Source organism: Rhincodon typus, chromosome 28 (genome assembly GCF_021869965.1).
Source record: "Rhincodon typus isolate 14 chromosome 28, sRhiTyp1.1, whole genome shotgun sequence".
In the NCBI taxonomy this organism is placed as follows: domain Eukaryota; kingdom Metazoa; phylum Chordata; class Chondrichthyes; order Orectolobiformes; family Rhincodontidae; genus Rhincodon; species Rhincodon typus.
Genome location: NC_063359.1, coordinates 727,439 through 747,878, shown reverse-complemented (window position 1 = coordinate 747,878; position 20,440 = coordinate 727,439). Strand labels below are relative to the sequence as shown.

The window sequence follows — 20,440 nt, the reverse complement described above, 5'->3', positions numbered from 1 at the left end:
CTGGGGACTTGTCCACCCTAATGCCTTTTAGAATACCCAACACTTCCCCCCGCCATGCTGACTTGACCTAGAGTAATCAAACATCTATCCCTAACCTCAACATCCGTCATGTCCCTCTCCTCAGTGAATACCAACGCAAAGTACTCATTAAGAATCTCACTCATTTTCTCTGACTCCTCGCATAACTTCCCTCCTTTGTCCTTGAGTGGGCCAACCCTTTTTCTAGTTACCCTCTTGCTCCTTATGTATGAATAAAAGGCTTTGGGATTTTCCTTAACTCTGTTTGCTAAAGATATTTCATGACCCCTTTTAGCCCTCTTAATTCCTCGTTTCAGATTGGTCCTACTTTCCCGATATTCTTCCAAAGTTTTGTCTGTTTTCAGTCGCCTAGATCTTATGTATGCTTCCTTTTTCCTCTTTGCTAGTCTCACAATTTCACCTGTCATCCATGGTTCCCTAATCTTGCCCTTTCTATCCCTCATTTTCACAGGGACATGTCTGTCCTGCACTCTAATCAAACTCTCTTTAAAAGCCTCCCACATACCAAATGTGGATTTACCCTCAAACAGCTGCTCCCAATCCACATTCCCCAGCTCCTGTCGAATTTTGCTATAGTTGGCCTTGCCCCAATTCAGCACTCTTCCTTTAGGACCACTCTCGTCTTTGTCCATCAGTATTCTAAAACTTACGAAATTGTGATCACTATTCCCAAAGTAATCCCCGACTGAAACTTCAACCACTAGGCTGGGCTCATTCCCCAACACCAGGTCCAGTATGGCCCCTTCCCGAGTTGGACTATTTACATACTGCTCTAAAAAACCCTCCTGGATGCTCCTTACAAATTCTGCTCCATCTAAACCCCTAACACTAAGTGAATCCCAGTCAATGTTGGGAAAATTAAAATCTCCCATCACCACCACCCTGTTGCTCCTACAGCTTTCCATAATCTGTCTACATATTTGTGCCTCTATCTCACCTCACTGTTGGGAGGCCTGTAGTACAGCCCCAACATTGTTACCGCACCCTTTCTATTTCTGAGCTCTGCCCATATTGCCTCACTGCTCGAGTTCTCCATAGTGCCCTCCGTCAGCACAGCTGTGAGATCCTCTTTGACCAGTAATGCAACTCCTCCACCCCTTTTACCTCCCTCTCTATCCCACCTGAAGCATCTATATCCTGGGATATTTAGTTGCCAATCTTGCCCTTCCCTCAACCAAGTCTCAGTAATAGCAATAACATCATACTCCCAGGTACTAATCCAAGCCCTAAGTTCATCTGCCTTATCTACTACACTTCTCGCATTAAAACAAATGCACCTCAGACCACCTGTCCCTCTGCGTTCGTCATCTGCTCTCTGCCTACTCTTCCCCTTAGTCACACTGACTTCATTATCTAGTTCCTTACAGGCTTTAGTTACTACCTCCTTACTGTCCACTAACCTTCTCATTTGGTTCCCACCCCCCTGCCACATTAGTTTAAACCCTCTCCAACAGCGTTAGCAAAAGCAGCCCCTAGGACATTGGTTCCCGTCCTGTCCAGGTGTAGACAGTCCGATTTGTAATAGTCCCACCTCGGGCCTTGGTTCAAACATAATGAGTTCCTGACCTCATTGCAGCGTTGGTTCAAACATAATGAGTTCCTGACCTCATTACAGCCTTGTTCAAACATGGACAAAAGAGCTTAATTCCAGAGGTGAGCTGAAAGTGACAGGCCCTGACATCAAGGAGCCCTAGCAAAACTGGAATCAATGGGTATTATATGGCAAACTCTCTGGTGGTTGGAGTCATACCTTACGCATAGGAAGATGGTTGTGAACTCCAGGACATCTCTGCAGGAGTTCCTCAGGATATTGTTCTAGGCCCAAACAACTTTGACTGCTTTATCAATGACCTTCCCTCCATCATAAGTTGCACAGTGGTTAGCATTGCTGCGTCACAGTGCCAAACCTGGATTCAATCCATCCTTGGGTGATTGTCTGTGCAGAATTTGCACATTCTCCTTGTGTCTGCATGGGTTTCCTTCAGGTGCTCCGGTTTACTCCAACAGTCTAAAAATGTGCAGGTTAGATGGATTGGCCATGCTAAATTGCTCATAGTGTCCATGGATGTTCAGGCTTGATGGATTAGGCATGAGAAATACAAGGTTACAGGGATAGGGTAGTGGGCTGGGTTTTGGTCGGATGCTCTTTCAAGGGCCAGTGTGGAATTGATGGGCCAAATGCCCTGCTTTCACATTGTCAGGATTCTATGATAACCTCAGAAGTGGGGATATTCACCGACGATTGCACATTTTTCAGCACCATTCGCGACTCCTTCGATACTGTATCAAAATGCAGCAAGACCTGGATAATAGGTTGGCCTGAAAAGTGACAAGTAACATTTGCACCACACAAGTGCCAGGCATGACTGCCACCAACAAGGGAGAACCTAACCTCACCCTTTGACATTCAGAGGTATCACCATCCCTGAATATCAACAACTTGGGGGTTACCATTGGCCAGAGACTTAACTGGTCTTGTCACGCAAATGCTATTGCTATAAGAGCAGTTCAGAGGCTAGGACTCCCAAAGCAAGTAACTCACCTCCAGACTCCCTAAAGACTATCTACCATCTACAAGGTACTCCAGTCAGGAGTCTAATGGAATACTCTCTGCTTGCCCAGATGATTGCAGCTTCAACAGCACTCAAGGAGCTCAAAACCATGCAGAACAAAACAGCCTGTTTGAATCACTCCATTCACTCAGTAGCAGCAGTGTGTACAATCTACAAGACGCACTGCAGAAATTCACCAAAGATCCTTCGCCAACACTTTCCAAACTCACAACAACTTCCATCTACAAGTACAGAAGATACATGGGAACACCATTATCTGCAAGTTCCCCTCTTCAGATACTGAAGCAGTCCATGTCAAAATGAAACAAAATCTGGACAATATTCAGGCTTGAGATGACAAGTGGCAAGTAGCATTTGTGCCACACAAATCCCTCGCAATGATCATCACCAATAAGAGACAATCTTAGCACCAACCCTTGACATTCAATGGTGTTACCATCATTGAGTCCCCCACCGTGAACATCCTGAGGGTCATCATTCACCAGACACTCTACTGGCACAAATCAGGAGTGTGATGGAATACTCCCCACTTGCCTGGATGAGTGCCGCCCCAACAACACTCAAGAAGCTTGGCACCATCTAGGACAAAGCAGCCCATTTAATTGGCACTACATCCACAAGCATTTCACACCCTCCACTACCAATGCTCAGTAGTAGCAGTACGTACTATCTACAAGACACACTGCAGAAATTCACCAAAGATCGTCAGACAACACCTTCCAAACCCACAACCACTTTCATCTAGCAGGACAAAGGCAGCAGACATATGGGAACACCACCACCTCCAAGATCCCACCAAACCACTCACCATCCTGACTTGGAAATATATTGTTGTTCCTTCACTGTTGCTGGGTCGAAATCCTGAAATTCCCTTCCTAAGGGCATTGTGGGTCTACACACAGCACATGGACTGCAGCGTTTCAAGAAGGCAGCTCACCCCCACCTTCTCAAGGGCAAGTAGATGCTGGCCAGCCAGTTACACTCAAATTTCATCAATGGATATATAAGAAATTGCACCACCACCACCCTCTATCCAACATAATGACCACATTTTATAAACAGTCCCTGCATAAAACACTGGCCATACATCAGGGTGAAAAAAATCACAGTAGTCAGATTCCGCTGACTGCTTGTCAGCCTTCAAGCAGTTTTCAGTGTTTACACTGGATCTCTTTGATGCTTGAAACCTATTATTAACACTGTTTTGGAGAAAATTACTTTTGCAACTGACCATTGTGCTCCAATCTAGCAAACAGTTTTGTATCACTTTAAAGATCATCATTTTCTCAACAATTTAAAATGGATGTACTCAGAGCTACTTGTGATTTAATATGCAGATAAGTTTCCGACCTGCCCACAGTCCCATCCAATTCTCCCCAAACCCATTCGATTGTCCCACACCCCCAGCTCCTTCTGATCTTCCTTCCATTTCTCTCTAATCTGTTCTCCCACTCCCAGCGCTGCCTGATTCCCATTCCAATGCTGTGCCTGTCCTTTGCACATGTGCAGTGTGCACTGATGCGCTGGGCGCTCCCATCATTGAGAATGGGGATGTTTGTGGAGCTTCCTCCTCCAGTGAGTTGTTTAATTGTCCACCACCATTTTTTATTGCATTTATTTGTGGGATGTGGGCGTGGCTGGCTGGCCAGCATTTATTGCCTGTCCCTAGTTGCCCTTGAGAAACTTCACAACTAGATGTGGTAGAAGTGCAGAACTAAGATCTGATCCACTGGTTGTTAGATCGACTAGCTCTGTCTATCATTTGCTACTTATGCTGTTTGGCATGCAAGTAGTCATGTTTGGTAGCTTCACTAGGTTGACACCTCATTTTTAGGTATGCCGGGTGCTGCTCCTGGCATGCCCTCCTGCACTCTCCATTGAATGAGGGTTGATCCCCTGGCTTGATAGTAATGGTTGACAGGGGGATATGCCGGGCCATGAAGTTACAGATTATGCTGGTGTACAATTCTACTGCTATTGATGGCCCACAGTGTCTTGTAGATGCCCAGACTTGAGTTGCTAAATCTGTTCAAACTCTGTCTCATTTAGCATGGTGATAGTGCCACACAACACGATGGAGGTCATTCTCATTGTGAAAGTGGGATTTCGTCTCCACAAGGACTGTGCGATGGTCACTCTTAGCGATACTGTCATGGACAGATGTATCTGCAGTCAGCAGATTGGTAAGAATGAGGTCAAGTATGTTTTTCCTTCTTGTTGGTTCCCTCACCACCTGCTGCAGACCCAGTCTAGCAGCTCTGTCCTTTAGAACTTGATCAGCTCGATCAGTAGTGCTGCTGCCGATCCACTCTTGGTAGTGGACATTGAAATACCCCACCCAGAATACATTTTGCACCCTTGCCACCCTCAGTGTTTTATCTAAGTGTTGTTTAACATGGAGGAATACTGATTCATCAGCCAAGGGATGAATTAGCAGGAGGTTTCATTGCCCATGTTTAACCTGAAGCCATAAGACGTCATGGAGTTTGGAGTCAATGTTGAGGACTCCCAGGGCAATTCCCTCCTGACCACTGTGTATGCTACTGTGCTACCATCTCTGCTGGTCTGTCCTGTTTGTGTGACAGGAATATCCAGAGATGATAATAGTGTGACTGGGACATTGATTGTAAAGTATGATTATGTCGGTAATGTTATATCAGGCTGTTGCTTGACTAGTCTGTGAGACAGCTCTCCCAATTTTGGCACTAGCCCCCAGATATCAGAAGAGTTGACCGGGGCTGTTTTTTGCTGTTGTCATTTCTGGTCCCTAGGCTGATGCCGGCTGCCCCTTCTAGTTTCATTCTTTATCCAAGACTTAATAGCAATTTGATACAACTAAGTGGCTTGCTAGGTGGGTTCAAAGGTCATTTAAGGTTTGGACTCATTTGCAAGCCAGATCAACTAAAAATGGCAGATTTCCTTTTCCCTAATTATTGCAGCAAGTGCTCACCTAGGCATTTGTGTTTGAATTGTGTGGTGAGATTTGAAGAAGAATCTTTTGATTCTGAAGTCAGAGTGCTACAACACCTTCCAGCTCTTTGATAACGTTGTGAATGATTTACAGCTCACAAGAAAAATCAACATTGGATGTTTGACCATCTCTTGTTGTAACTGACCCAGGATTGAGAAACCTGAGCTACATAGCTCCCTGTTGCATCATATTGTTGCTCATTTCTGTCGTTTTGGATCAGACCAGAGCTGACAACAGAAAATGAGGTGCGGTGTCGTCTTGCTGTTTGCTGTGCTCTCCCTGGGAACCGGAGCTGCCGTCCCACTGAATGAACCTAACTACGGTCAGGTTCAGGAAAACTTTGATTTGAATCAGGTAATTAACATTAGATTTAACACAGCAACTCTGGGTTTTCAATTCTGGAGTAAGAAACAGCAGCTAATTCAGAAACATAGAAAATGTTTGGCATAAAATGAAGCTGTTGAGTCTATTGTGTCCAGGCCAGACCAATGGGAACCACTCAGACAGATCCTATTTTCCAGCTCTTGGTCCATATCCCTGCAGGTAATATCACTTACAAATCTCAGTATCTTTTAAAGTGATGACATTTTCTGTCTCTTCCAAACCTCAGGGCCGTGAAATCTAGACTGCCAATGCACATCCCTCTTGGAAGGGGGTGGAAGTGCACTCAGACAATGGCCACATTGTCCCAATTTAACTGGGACAATGTGGCCATCTTAGCTCGAGCCAACCACAGACATGCATGAGAATTCCTAGAGACCTGTTTACAACCCGTAACACAATCAACAAACATGTGGGACAAAAACAGAAGTTGCTGGAAGAGTTCAGCAGATCTGGCAGCATCTGTGAAGAAAAAATTAGAGTTAACGTTTCGGGTCTGTAGCACTGAGTGTGGATCTCAGGATGTGGCGAGAGCAGCTGTCTGTGGAACATTGAACATCATGGAGATATCTGTGATCCTGGGAGGATTCAAAACATGAGGGCTGAAACTTCAGTTGGAATCCACGTGGGGTGAGTCTGAGCCGGAGGCAGTCATTGAGGAATGTGATATGGCTGTGGAAATGAGGTTAGCAAATACCTGGTCAAACACCAGGAGTGGCAGTGAAATTGATGTTGATGGACAAGAAGAAAGATTGGAACGGAAAGCATGTCAGAGAGAGGAGCAGAACATCTTCAAGGTGGGTATGCCAGAAGAGATTTGGCAGTGAGTTAAATACTAAATAAAAACCAGAAGAACTACGGAATCCGTAAATCGGGAGCAAAAACAGAAGTTGCTGGAAAAGCTCAGCAGGCCTGGCAGCATCTGTGAAGAAAAAAATCAGAGTTAACATTTTGGGTCCATGGCCCTTCCTCAGAACTTACATACAACAAACATGTGGAATAAGACCCCATATACAAACCCATGCAGAACAGAGCTGGAAATGACACAACCCAACTTAACAGACCAGATTGTATAAATACCAAGCGGAGAAGAACGACATCGCTTCATCGGAGGCTGCACTGATGATTTTACCTATCATGGTCATGAAATGTCTGTACAATAACCAGCCAGCTTAGTGAGCAAGCCAACAACCTCACACTTCCCTCCCACTTCACCCAGTCAAACATTTCTCCTCAACTTCCCACTAATTCTTTTATCTGTCACTTTAAATCCCTGGTTATCAAACTCTCTCTTCTCCCTCTATCCACTAAATCAAGGATCCTCATCATTCCAGGGCTGTACAGACTAGATACAGGGAGGATGTTTCCCTGGTTACGGACTCTAGAACCACAGGACTTAGGATAAAGAATGGACTCGGAGATGAGGAAGCATATCCTCACTCAAAAGACAAGTGAACTTGTGAAATTCTCTATCATAGAAGGCACTGGAGGCCAAGTCACTGAATATATTCAAGAGACAGATTGATAATATTTTAGATTTTAAAGGCATCAAGGGGTGTGGGAAGAAAATGGGAATATGGCATTGAGATAGAAGATCAGCCATGTTCATACTGAATGACGAGACAGGCTTGAAGGGCCAATTGTTCTATTCCTACTCCTAGTTTCTATGTTTAGGGCGTGCAAAGTGCACATTAGAGTGCTCATGTGTCCCTTTTCATCCTCTGAGTTAACATCTACATACCTGTGGCGCACTTGACAATGCAATGTTTTAGAGCAGTTATGAAATTCCTGTGGGACTTCGGTCTTAGTGGATTGATTTTCTTCCACCGCTAATGCAAATTTTTCTTATGACGCACTGGTCAATGACCAGAGCCTGTTGGTAATGGCCCAGACTGTGAACACTGTTCAGATTTTAATCCATTAAATATGAGGGAGGGATTTGCTACTGTGAGGTGTTCCTGTGTGATTATTTTACAGAGGCAGTATAAGTAGACCATCAGCTTATACACTTTCTTTCCAGGCCATACAGGGAATTAGTGGTCGATATGGTTTCTCTCAAATCTTCTTGCTCTATTAGGTCTGCCACGACATTCTGCATGACTTCTATCACCTCTGGTTTTAGTGGGTATTGTTTATGGGCTCAATATTTCTGTCCCACTATCCAATAGGCTCTGTTCTTACTAGTCCACAATAGTGTGGAGCTGGAGGAACACAACAGGCCAGGCAGCATCAAAGGGCTCCATACTGTGTTATCTCTGACTCTAGCATCTGCAGTTCTTGCTATCTCTTACCAGTCCACAGCCTTGTTTTAAATCTGCCCAAACCCCTGCTATTGTGTCACATAGTGGTTCCCCATGTGCCTGTCGTTGCTCCAGTCCTTGTTTTGGAGAATTGCACTGGATTTCTGCGCCATGTATTTAATTGAATGTTGAATTAGCTTTATTGTCACTTGCACTCAAATGAAAAGTTCGCAATTTCGCATCTTAGGTACAAGATACCTAGGTACAGATACTTGAGTATTTGGTATAAAATAGAAAAAATAATAAATAAATAAGTCCAGCATAAGAATAAAAAAGAAAAATGAAAAAAAAAACACTCAATTTACAGTCCTTCCAGCCCAGTCCGTGCTCTCAACTAGCCTCCAGGCCACACCAGGCAAAGTCTCCAAACCACAAAGGGCTTCAAAACTCGAGGGCTCGCTTCTAGTCCGCAAAGTGCCTTTGGTCCGGGACTCACCTCCCGTGTGGCCTCCGGATCGGGACCTCGCCTCCCTCCTAAAGCCTCCAGTCTGGGACTTTGGGTCTTTTTCCCTTGGCCCCTCCGTATCACTCTCTCTCATCTTTAACATCTATTAACAAGTTTAGCTCACTCAATATAGCCAGTCCTCAAACTGCTGGTCCCCCTAACTATCACTGCTGAATATATCTGGGTCTTCATCCTGTCTCTGGGCACTGCTGCTTGCTGTTGTTTCTGACTGAGGGTTTGGATTATCTCGATCACATGGGATCTGTGGTGAGCCGGTAAGATGGATACAGAACTGGCTTAGGCAGTAGCAGTGGAAGGACCACTGGTGGTCCTGGTGGTCCTGGTGTTCCACAGGGATCAGTGCTGGGACCCCTGTTGTTCACAATACATATGAATGATTTGGAGGAAAATGGAAGTAGCCTGATCATACAGATTGGGGGAGCTGCAGATAGAACATAGAACATAGAACAGTACAGCACAGTACAGGCCCTTTGGCCCACGATGTTGTGCTGAACTTTTACCCTAGTCCTAAGGTCTATCTAACCTCCACCCCTACCTTATACTATCATCCATATGCCTATCTAATAGCCGCTTAAATGCCCCTAATGAGGCTGACTCCACTACCCTCTCCGGCAATGCATTCCACGCCCCGACCACTCTCTGAGTAAAAAACCTACTTCTGACGTCTCCTCTATATCTACCTCCACTATATTTAAAACTATGCCCCCTCGTAATAGCTACCTCCACCCTACGAAAAAGTCTCTGGCTGTCTACTCTATCTATACCTCTGATCATTTTGTACACCTCTATCAAGTCACCTCTCATCCTTCGTTGTTCTAAAGAGAAAAGCCCGAGCTCTCTCAACCTTTCCTCGTAAGACCTTCCCTCCATTCCAGGCAACATCCTGGTAAATCTCCTCTGCACCTTTTCCAACACTTCCACATCTTTCCTGTAATGAGGCGACCAGAACTGGGCACAATACTCCAGATGTGGCCGAACCAGGCTTTTGAATATATAGCTGGAGCATAACTTTATGGCTCTTGAACTCAATCTCTCCATTAATGCAAGTTAACACACCATACGCCTTCTTAACAACTCTGTCCACCTGGGTGGCAGCTTTCAGGGAATTGTGGACATGAACCCCGAGATCCCTCTGTTCCTCCACACTGCCAAGAATCTTTCCGTTAACCCTGTATTCTGCTTTCAAATTTGTCCTTCCAAAATGAATCACCTCACACTTTTCAGGGTTAACCTCCATCTGCCACTTCTCAGCCCAACTCTGCATCCTGTCAATGTCCCTTTGTAACCTAGAACAGCCCTCCGCACTGTCCACAACGCGATCCACCTTCATGTCGTCCGTGAAAAGGATAGTAAGGAGTATTTCCAGGGGATTCAGCAGAACATAGATTGGCTGCATACATGGATGGAGAAATGGCAGATGGAATTTAATCCGGACAAATCTAAGGTGATGCATTTTTGACACTATCCAGAACAAAACAGCCCGCTTGACTGGCACCATATCACCAGCATTCAGTAGCAGCATTGTGTACCATCTTTAAGATGCAATGCAGAAATTCACCAATGATCATTAGACAGCACCTTCCAAACTCACAATCACTACCATCTAGAAGGAGAACAGCAAAGATACATGGGAACAACACCACCTGCAAGTTCCTCTCCAATCCACTCACTATCCTAACACTGTCGCTGGATCACAATCCTGGAATTCCCCTACTAATGGTATTGTGGGCCAACCCACAGTACATGGACTACAGCAGTTCAAGAAGGTAGCTCACCACCATCTTCTCAAGGGCAACTAAGGATGGACAATAAAACACTGGCCCAGACAGCTATGAGCATATCCCATGAATAAAATAATCTATCCGCCTCCCACTCTCTTCCTATTTATTTCAAAACCCCCTTCCCCTCCCCCTTTTCTGATGAAGGGTCTAGGCCCGAAACGTCAGCCTCTCTGCTCCTATGATGCTGCTTGGCCTGCTGTGTTCATCCAGCCCTGCATCTTGTTGACTTTATAATTGCTGTTGGGCTTGAAAGCCTCACTTCAGACCTCACCTTTTGGTACTTTGCTGCTTTGTCCAAGTAAACCATCCCAATTCTATGATGTCCCAGGCCCTCAGCCCAATTGTGATGATATGGCCCACAGTTTGGAGGACTCAGAGTGTAACCAATATGTTATAACACTCCTGGACAACTGTTCTCAGAACACCAAGTGTCTGCATCACTTAAACAATACTATGCATGTTGTAATTCCCCAATTTATAGGTACCAATAACTGTAACATTGCTGAGACATGGGAGATAATTCAGATTCAACCATGTAACTCACTTTGTTTATGCACTTTGTCAGCTTAGCATCCGAGAATAATTCTAACCTATAATTGCTTTTTAGCTTGAAATGCCCACTTCACAATTTTGAACTTGTTACATTTCACTGGTATAGTCCACTGAAAATCAAGTTTCACTATCCCTGGAGTTGTCATAAAAGTTAAACCTGTTATACAAGTACGCAAAATTCCTGAATTTTCAGACCTAGGCTGACAGAAAGCATGAACCAAGTTTCTGTACTTTAACAAGGATTACTATTTATTACAAGTAAATAGATCCTAGCTACAGGTAAACAATTATGAACCACTAGTATACAACTCCACTTGTTAAAACTCTAATTTAGAGTTATACTCACATACACACACAAAAACAGGGAACAAAAGTAGGTGTTATGGATAAAGGGAAATCTGGGAAAGCAGTTCAGTGGTCCCTGTTCACAGGATGTGCTCGCTTGGGTCTTGTGCTATTCAGTTCAGAGACCGCTTCTGAGTCTCCCTTCTCTGGGTGCTTTCATTGATTTTTGCAGGAGGCACAGGGTGGCTGATTCACACTTATAAAGGTTTTTAACTCATTTCTTAAAGGTTACAGCTTACAGCAACTGCTAACAGAAAAATAAACTGGTTTCCTTCAAGCTTTAAGTGCTTTTTACTGCATAGAACAGAGAGCGCTCGTGAGCTGCTGGTGGTCTTTATTTTGTTTGTATCTTGTTAACAGCCCAAGCTATCGAATACTTGAGAACCATAGTTGTTGGCAAGCAGAAAGGCTTTGTCATTAATAACTGGTACTTGTCACACACCAATTAACTACTTGTTATCAAATGAGTCTGCATTTGTACACAACCCTTTGGATTCAGTTCATCTGCAAAGTACACTTCAACTCCTGCTGGAACCAGAGGCTGTGCAAATAGTGTTTACATTGAAAGCTTTCAACACATGCAGCAAAAATTCAAAAATCATTGGTTTTGAAACAATTCTTTTCAAAGAACAAAGAACAAAGAAAATTACAGCACAGGAACAGGCCCTTTGGCCCACCAAGCCTGCGCCGATCCAGATCCTCTATCTAAACCTGTCGCCTATTTTCCAAGGATCTGTATCCCTCTGCTCCCTGCCAATTCATGTATCTGTCTAGATACATGTTAAGTGACGCTATCGTGCCCGCTTCTACCACCTCCGCTGGCAACGCGTTTCAGGCACCCACCACTCTGCGTAAAGAATTTTCCACGCATATCTCCCTTAAACTTTTCCCCTCTCACCTTGAAATTGTGACCCCTAGTAATTGAGTCCCCCACTCTGGGAAAAAGCTTCTTGCTATCCACCCTGTCTATACCTCTCATAATTTTGTAGAGCTCAATCAGGTCCCCCCTCAATCTCCGTCTTTCTAATGGAAATAATCCTAATCTACTCAACCTCTCTTCATAGCTAGCGCCCTCCATACCAGGCAACATCCTGGTGAACCTCCTCTGCACCCTCCCCAAAGCATCCACATCCTTTTGGTAAAGTGGCGACCAGAACTGTACGCAGTATTCCAAATGTGGTCGAACCAAAGTCCTATACAACTGTAACAGGACCTGCCAACTCTTGTACTCAATACTCATATTTTGGTCCACAATTAAAACTACAGAGAAATTAAAAAATAGGGTCTTTACAGACCCAATTTGCCACTTCTTCTTGAATATTTTACTTTTGACTTTTACTTTTCTGATCAGTCTGTCATAACAGATTTTTGTCTAAAGCCTTATTAAAGTCCAAACAAAAAAACTATTGCAGCATCTCTGGGTTTCTGAGTTTGGGGACAATGGTTACTGCAGCAACACTGGAGGTTCTGAATCCTAATGGTGAACATATAGTGTGTGATTAATTTCATCATGGCCAGATGTCTTCGTTGGTTTCTTTTAATAAAATCTGTGTTTTTATTTAGACTCTTGGACAATGGTTCTTGGTTGGATCTGCTGGTGATAGTCTCTGGTTTGAGACACTGATGGGTATCTCAAGAACGATCAAATTTATATTGTCAGCAACTGAAGAAACAAACAAATTCAAAGCCGTCCTTGTACATGAATGGTGAGAGCTCCTGCACACTGCTGTCATTTCCTGACTCCCCTGGAAAAGACATGACCAAAGCAACACTGACCCTGGTGAACTCTGCCCAAGGGCTATTAGATAAAACAACCTAGGTTCTCGTTAGAGGCGATATGAGGCCAAGTGACTTGCTCCTGATTCCTATTCAGTAACCAGCAAGGGGTCAATTGGTATGCTGCGTATACCCTCACCAATCTTTGTATATCACATCAATCCTTACTGGCCAAGAGGTGAGACTTTGGGTGTCAGATAATGGCAGAATAGCAAAAAACTGCATCAGGAACTAGTCCCAACAAAAGTTAGTGGGAATTTGAGCAGAAGACATACTTTCTGGTGCAGGGATGAATTCCAGAGCAGAGTCTGAACTCATAGCAGAGGCTAATTCAAGAGCACAGGCTAATCCCAGAGCATGGATAATCCCAGAACAAGGGTTAATCCTGGAGCAGGGTCTAAACTCATTACAGGGTTAATTCTCCCATTCTCAAATCTCAATTCCCAATTTGCTCCCAACTGAAATATATTGTAAGAGGGGAAACGACATCCATGGCTACGCAAGGATGTTGGAGATAACATAAAGACAAAATTAAGGCATACCAAATTTAAAAGGCAAAGAAGATTGGGAAAGATCAACAGAAATTACAAAAATGTCATAGAAAGAACAAAGGTTAATTGTAAAAGAAAATGAGCACAAAATAGTAAAAAATGGATAGCAAAAGCTTCTATATGTTGATAAAAGGGAAGAGAATAGCTAAAGTGAATGTTGGTCCCTTGGAGGATAAGAATGGGAGTTAATGGTGGGCAACACAGAAATGGTAGAGTCTTGAAATCAATATTTTGCTTCAGTTTTCATAGTGGAGGACACTTGTGCCATTGCAGTAGTAACAGCAAATGCAGAGGTTATAGAAAAGGACAAACTTAGAACAATCATCATCACTAGGGAAAAAGTACTGAGCAAATGATTGGGATTGAAGACAGACAAGACCCCAGGACCTGATGGCCTATATGCTAGGGTCTTAAAGGAAGTGGCAATAAAGATAGTGCATCCATTGATGACAAGACTTCAAAATTACCTGGATGTGGGAAAGGTGTCAGTGGATTGGAAAAATGTTAATATAACACCTTTATTCAAAAAGGGTGGGAGGCAGAGAGTATGAAACCAAAGATCAGTCATTGCATCTGAATACTTGTAAAGTCTCTGTGACATTGCTGAATATCTGTGCAGAATGTATGTGGGCTGTCATAATGTTTAATATTCCATTATCCAGTGGGATTTACACATCTAAAATTCAATTAATAATTTAAAAAATAGTGAATTACCTCTCCTTTTTATTTTATTCTTAGGAATGGAACATGTATTAATATGACAGTATACTATGAGTACCTGGGAAGTCAAGGAATGTTTAAATATATTCCTGTGCCAGGTAGGACTTAAGTATTGATGTAGAACTGCTCTCCAAAGGTTGTTTATCCTCATTTAATTGCAGTATTTGCTTATTCTAATGTCACCTGTCTATCCCCATTTTCCAATGTACATAAACACTGCTACCTGTGTTGTGACTCACACTAAGTTCTGTTCAACCAGCACCAAAGGAGGTGTCCAAACTTCTGCAGTTCTGGCTCATACCAGGTATTGGCTCTGTTACTTTGATTATTGAGGTCCCAGCCACACAATCATGTAGTGTTTGCAGTGACTATGTGCAGTTAGTAATCATTTTGCCTGAATTTACATGGGTACAATCAGTTAGAAGGAATTTGGGATATTGATCATCCATTAAATACTGATGAAAGCCACAATTTGCTAATGGGCACAGTAGCATGCTGAAAGACCTCATTCGGCATACCACTGACTGTCAAAAATCTCATCTGAGGTACCCCACACTCTTCCCCAATTCTCAGTGGTGTACTGTCACTCTCAGTCGAGTGGAACGTTCTTGTATTCACTCAAGATTTAGAAGGATAGAGAGGATATGATTGAAGTATATAAAATTTTAACAGGACTGGACAGATTAGATGCAGGGTGGATGTTTCCCCTGGTTATGGAGTCTAGTACAGGTGTCACAGTCTCAAGATAAGGGGTATACCATTGAAGTCTAAGATAAGGAAACATTTCTCCATTCAGACAGTAGTGAACCTATGGAATGCAAGTATGACTGGCACAATATTTCAGTCGTTAGCACTGCTGTGTCACACTGCCAAGGGCTCGGGTTCGATTCCACCCTTGGGTGACTGTCTGTGTGGAGTTTGTACGTTCACCTAGTGTCTGCGTGGGTTTCCTCCGGGTGCTCTGGTTTCGTCCCACAGTCCAAAGATATGCAGGCTAGGTGGGTTAGCCATTGTAAGTGTGGGGTTATGGAGATGGGACAGAGGGCTGAGATGCTCTGCAGAGGGTCAGTGATGACTCAATGGGTGAACGACCTCTTAGTGCACCATAGAGAATCTGTGATTCTAAAACCTGTGTAGAGTGAGTGCAGCCTGTCACAGAACAGTCATGCTAAATTGCCCCACAGAGTGCAGGAATGTGTAGTCTAGGGGGTGGCCATGGTTAATGCAGAGATACGGGGATGGGGTGGGAGTGGGACTGAATGGTATGCTCTTTGGAGGTTTGGTAGAGACTTGATGGGCCAAATGGCTGCACTGCAGGGCTTCTATGATTCCATGAATTCTCTACCACATAAGGCTATTGCGATTAAGTCACTAAATACGTTCAATAAAGAAAAAGGTACATTTTAAAACATTTAAGGCATCGAGGAGTACGAGGAGCAATCCGGAATATGGCACTGCCCTAAGAGGTCGGCCATGTTCATCTTGAAGATAGATAAGTCCCCCGGGCCTGATGGGATTTATCCAAGGATTCTATGGGAAGCGAGGGAAGAGATCGCAGGGCCTTTGGCGATGATCTTTTCGCCCTCAATGTCCACGGGTACAGTGCCGGAAGATTGCAGAGAGGCAAACGTCATTCCCTTGTTCAAAAAAGGGAATAGGGATAACCCCGAAAATTACAGGCCAGTTAGCCCTATGTCAGTGGTGGGCAAATTATTGGAAAGGGCTCTGAGAGATAGGATTTATGATCACTGTTTGATTTGTGATAGTCAGCATGGATTTGTGACGGGTAGATCATGCCTCACAAACTTTCTTGAATTCTTTGAAGAGGTGACCAAACACGTGGATGAAGGCAGGGCAGTGGATGTGATATACATGGATTTAAGTAAGGCGTTTGATAAGGTTCCCCATGGTAGTCTTATGCAGAAAGTAAGGAGGTATGGGATGGGGGAAATGTGGCAGATTGAATTCAGAATTGGCTGACCCTTAGAAGACAAAGGGTGGTAGTGGACGGAAGATATTCAACCTGGTGCTCAGTTACGAGTGGTGTACCACAAGGATCTGTCCTGGGTCCTCTGCTATTTGTGATTTTTGTAATTGATTTGGATGTAGGAGCGGAAGGGTGGATTAGCAAGTTTGCGGACGACATGAAGGTGGGTCGAGTTGTGGATAGTGTGGAGAGCTGTTCTAGGTTACAAAGGGACATTGATAGGATGCAGAGCTGGGCTGAGAAGTGGCAGATGGAGTTTAACCCTGAAAAGTGCGAGGTGATTCATTTTGGAAGGACAAACTTGAAAGCAGAATACAGGGTTAACGGAAAGATTCTTGGCAGTGTGGAGGAGCAGAGGAATCTCGGGGTTCATGTCCACAGTTCCCTGAAAACTGCCACCCAGGTGGATAGAATTGCTAAGAAGGCGTATGGTGTGTTAGCTTTCATTAATAGAGGGCTTGAGTTCAAGAGCCGAGACGTTATGCCCCAGCTATACAAAAGCCTGGTTCGGCCACATCTGGAGTATTGTGCCCAGTTCTGGTCACCTCATTACAGGAAAGATGTGGAAGCATTGGAAAAGGTGCAGAGGAGATTTACCAGGATGTTGCCTGGAATGGAGGGAAGGTCTTACGAGGAAAGGTTGAGAGTGCTAGGGCTTTTCTCTTCGGAACGACGAAGGATGAGAGGTGACTTGATAGAGGTGTACAAAATGATCAGAGGTATACATAGAGTGGACAGCCAGAGACTTTTTCCTAGGGTGGAGGTAGCTATTACAAGGGGGCATAGTTTTAAAGTGAGTGGAGGTAGATATAGGGGAGACGTCAGAGGTAGGTTCTTCACTCAGAGAGTGGTAGGTGCATGGAAGGCATTGCCAGAGCGGGTAGTGGAGTCTGCCTCATTAGGAGCATTTAAGTGGCTATTAGATAGGTGTATAAATGATAGTATAAGGTAGGGGTGGAGGTTAGATAGACCTTAGGTTTAGGGTAATAGTTTGGCACAACATCGAGGGCCGAAGGGCCTGTACTGTGCTATACTGTTCTATGTTCTCTGTTCTATGAAAGCTGGAACTGGTTCGAGTGCCGAATGCCTACTTCTCCTCTTAGTTTCTATATTTCAATGTCTCTTGGTCAGAAAGAGAAAGCTACGACCAGGCAAAGAAAGTGATAAAAACTGAAAGAACTGCAGAGATGCTGTAAATCAGGAACAAAAACAGAAGTTGCTGGAAAAGCTCAGCAGATCTGGCAGCGTCTGTGAAAAAAGAAATCAGAGTTAACGTTTCAGGTCAGGTGACCCCTCCTCAGAACACTTCCTCAGAAAGTGATAACTCACTTTCCATCCAACAGCCTCGTATTCAACGTGTCATCCTCAAACACTTCAGCCAACTCCAATTAGACCCCACCACCCGGAACATCTTCCATTCCCCACCCCTCTCTGCCTTCCGCAAGGACCATTCCCTTCACCACTCATTAGTTCGCACCACAATTCCCATGAACCACTCCAACCCACTTGATACCTTCCCCTGTAACCGTAAAAGATGCAACACCTGTCCATACAGCACCTCCCTCACCTCCATTCAAGGCCCTAAACAGCCCTTCCAGTGAGACAGAGCTTCACTTGCATCTCCTCCAACCTAGTCTATTGCATCCAGTGCTCCCAATGTGGTCTTCTCCATGTCAGTGAGACCAAACATAGACAAAGTGACTGTTTTGCCGAACATCTTCGCCTGGCCCAGAATGGCCAACCTAACCTCCCGGTCATCGCCCATTTCAACTCCCCGTCCCACTCCTCCTCCTCCGACATGTCCGTCCTTGGCCTCCTCTAGTGTCACAGCGACTCAGATTGCAAATTTGAAAAACAACATCTTATCTTCTGTCTGGGCACCCTGCAGTTCGGAGGACTCAACATTGAGTTCTCCAATTTCAAATAATCTTGCCACCTATTCCCCGCCTCCTCTACCAGACCCACCTCCTTCCAGACACCAATTGGAATCTTCCAGATTCTACCTTCTGACCTTTCCTTCCAGACACCAACCAGATTCATCCCAACCTACCACCAGTGTCCACCTATCACCACCATTCCGCTTCTACCCCCTTCCCCCCACCCCTCTTTATCTGCAGCTCCCCCTACCACCACATTCAGTCCTGAATAAGGGTAATACCTGAAACGTTGACTGCTGCTTTCCTCCAGATGCTGCCTGGCTTGCAATGTTCTTCCAGCCTCCTCTTTGTCTCCCTTGGATTCCAGCATCTGCAGTTTTTTTGTCTCTCCAAAGAAAGTGATTAAGCACCTGTAGAATTTGTTTTTCAGGCTATGATGTTCATGTTGCCATTCAAGCCGGTCTCATCAACTACCAGGAATTTGCATTTTTAATCTACAACAGTCAGATACAAGGAAGAAAGACCAAATCAGTGGCCCTGTACGGTAAGAGATTCTACATGAGCTCCTCCACTCACCACTTTCTAAAGTTGATTTCTGGATTTTTAACTAAATGCCCATCTCCCAGGAAGGACACGGAAGCTGAGGACGGAGATCAAGGAACAGTTCAAAGAGTTTGCGTTAAGACAAGGGATCCCAGAAGAAATGATCTTGTTTCTGCCTGATAAAGGTAAGCACATCATGAAAGCCCAAGAATGAGCAGGTTGAAGGGGGAGATGGGGATATCTTTCACTTGATTGGTCACTGAACTTGGAAACCTATTAAAGCAGGCAGGAACTGTGATCTGTCATAGCAGGATAAATCTAAACTGGTCAGTTACCACCCTATCAGTCTAATCATGCTGCAAATAAATAACACTAACCTGCTCAATGATGCCTAGCTTGGGTTCTGCCCTCAGCTCCTGACCTCATTTCAGCCTTGGTCCAAAAATGGACAAAACAGCTGAATTCCAGGGTGAGATGAGAGTGACAGTCCTTGATGTCAAGACAGCATTTGACTGAACGTAGTATCAAGGAGCCCTAGTAAACTGGAATCAATGGGAATCAGGGATAAAATTCTCCATTAGTTGAAGTCATACCTGACACAAAGGAAGATGGTTGTAGTTGTTGAAGGTCAGTCATCTCAGCTCCAGGACATCTCCGCAGGTGTTTTTCAGGGTCATGTCCAAGGCACAACCATCTTCAGCTGCTTCATTAATGACCTTCCCTCCACCATAAGGTCAGAAGTGGGGATGTTTGCCGATGACTGGACAATGTTCAGCACCATTTAAGACTTCTCAGATACTGAAGCAATCTGTGTCCAGGGTGGCATGGCGGCTCAGTGGTTAGCACTGCTGCCTCATAGTGCCAGGGACCCAGGTTTGATTTCACCCTCAGGCGCTTGTTCTATGTTCTATGATTGTCTATGTGGAGTTTGCATGTTCTCCCTTTGTCTGTGTAGGTTTCCACTAGATGTTCTGGTGTCTTCCCTCAGTCCAAAGATGTACAAGCTAGGTGGATTGGCCATGCCAAATTGCCCAGTGCTCAAATGTAGAGATTGGATGGGTTATGGGGTAAGGGTAGGGAGATGAGCCTGAGTAGGATGCTCTAAGAGTCAGTGTAGACTTGTTGGGCCAAAGGGCCTGTTTCCGCACTGTAGGGATTTTACGACTAGGGCAAGAAGGGCTGGGCAATCAATCCTGGCCTAGCAATGGTCAAATCTTAGATTTAAAATAATTAAAAGAAAAGATAAGCCTTCCATAACATTTAAAGTTCTTAGCTGGAGTAAGGCAAATTTTAATGGTATGAGACACAAACTTTCAAAAGCTGATTAAAGTAGACTGTTCACAGGTAAAAGGATGACTGACAAGTGGGAGGCTTTAAAAAGTGTGAGAATGAGAGTTCAGAGGCTTTATTTTCCTGTTAGAGTGAAGGGTAAGGCTGATTAACAATATTAGATCATAGATCAGGGCAGCACGGTGGCTCAGTGGTTAGTACTGCTGCCTCACACCTCCAGGGACCCGAGTTCAATTCCACCCTTGGGTGACTGTCTGTGTGGAGTTTGCACATTCTCCCTGTGTCTGC

General features: G+C 44.4%; 1 protein-coding gene across 1 annotated transcript in view; it reads left to right on the top strand.

Moving 5' to 3' along the window:
- The first annotated feature begins 5,773 nt into the window (after positions 1-5,773).
- LOC125486408 (protein AMBP-like) overlaps positions 5,774-20,440 on the top strand; it is a 27,743-nt gene continuing 13,076 nt past the window's right edge. The window contains exons 1-5 of the mRNA XM_048613834.1: positions 5,774-5,937; positions 12,972-13,114; positions 14,474-14,553; positions 18,750-18,863; positions 18,946-19,047. Of these exons, the coding sequence (XP_048469791.1) occupies positions 5,824-5,937; positions 12,972-13,114; positions 14,474-14,553; positions 18,750-18,863; positions 18,946-19,047 (553 nt within the window). The 5' untranslated portion in view covers positions 5,774-5,823. The remainder of the gene's footprint in view (positions 5,938-12,971; positions 13,115-14,473; positions 14,554-18,749; positions 18,864-18,945; positions 19,048-20,440) is intronic.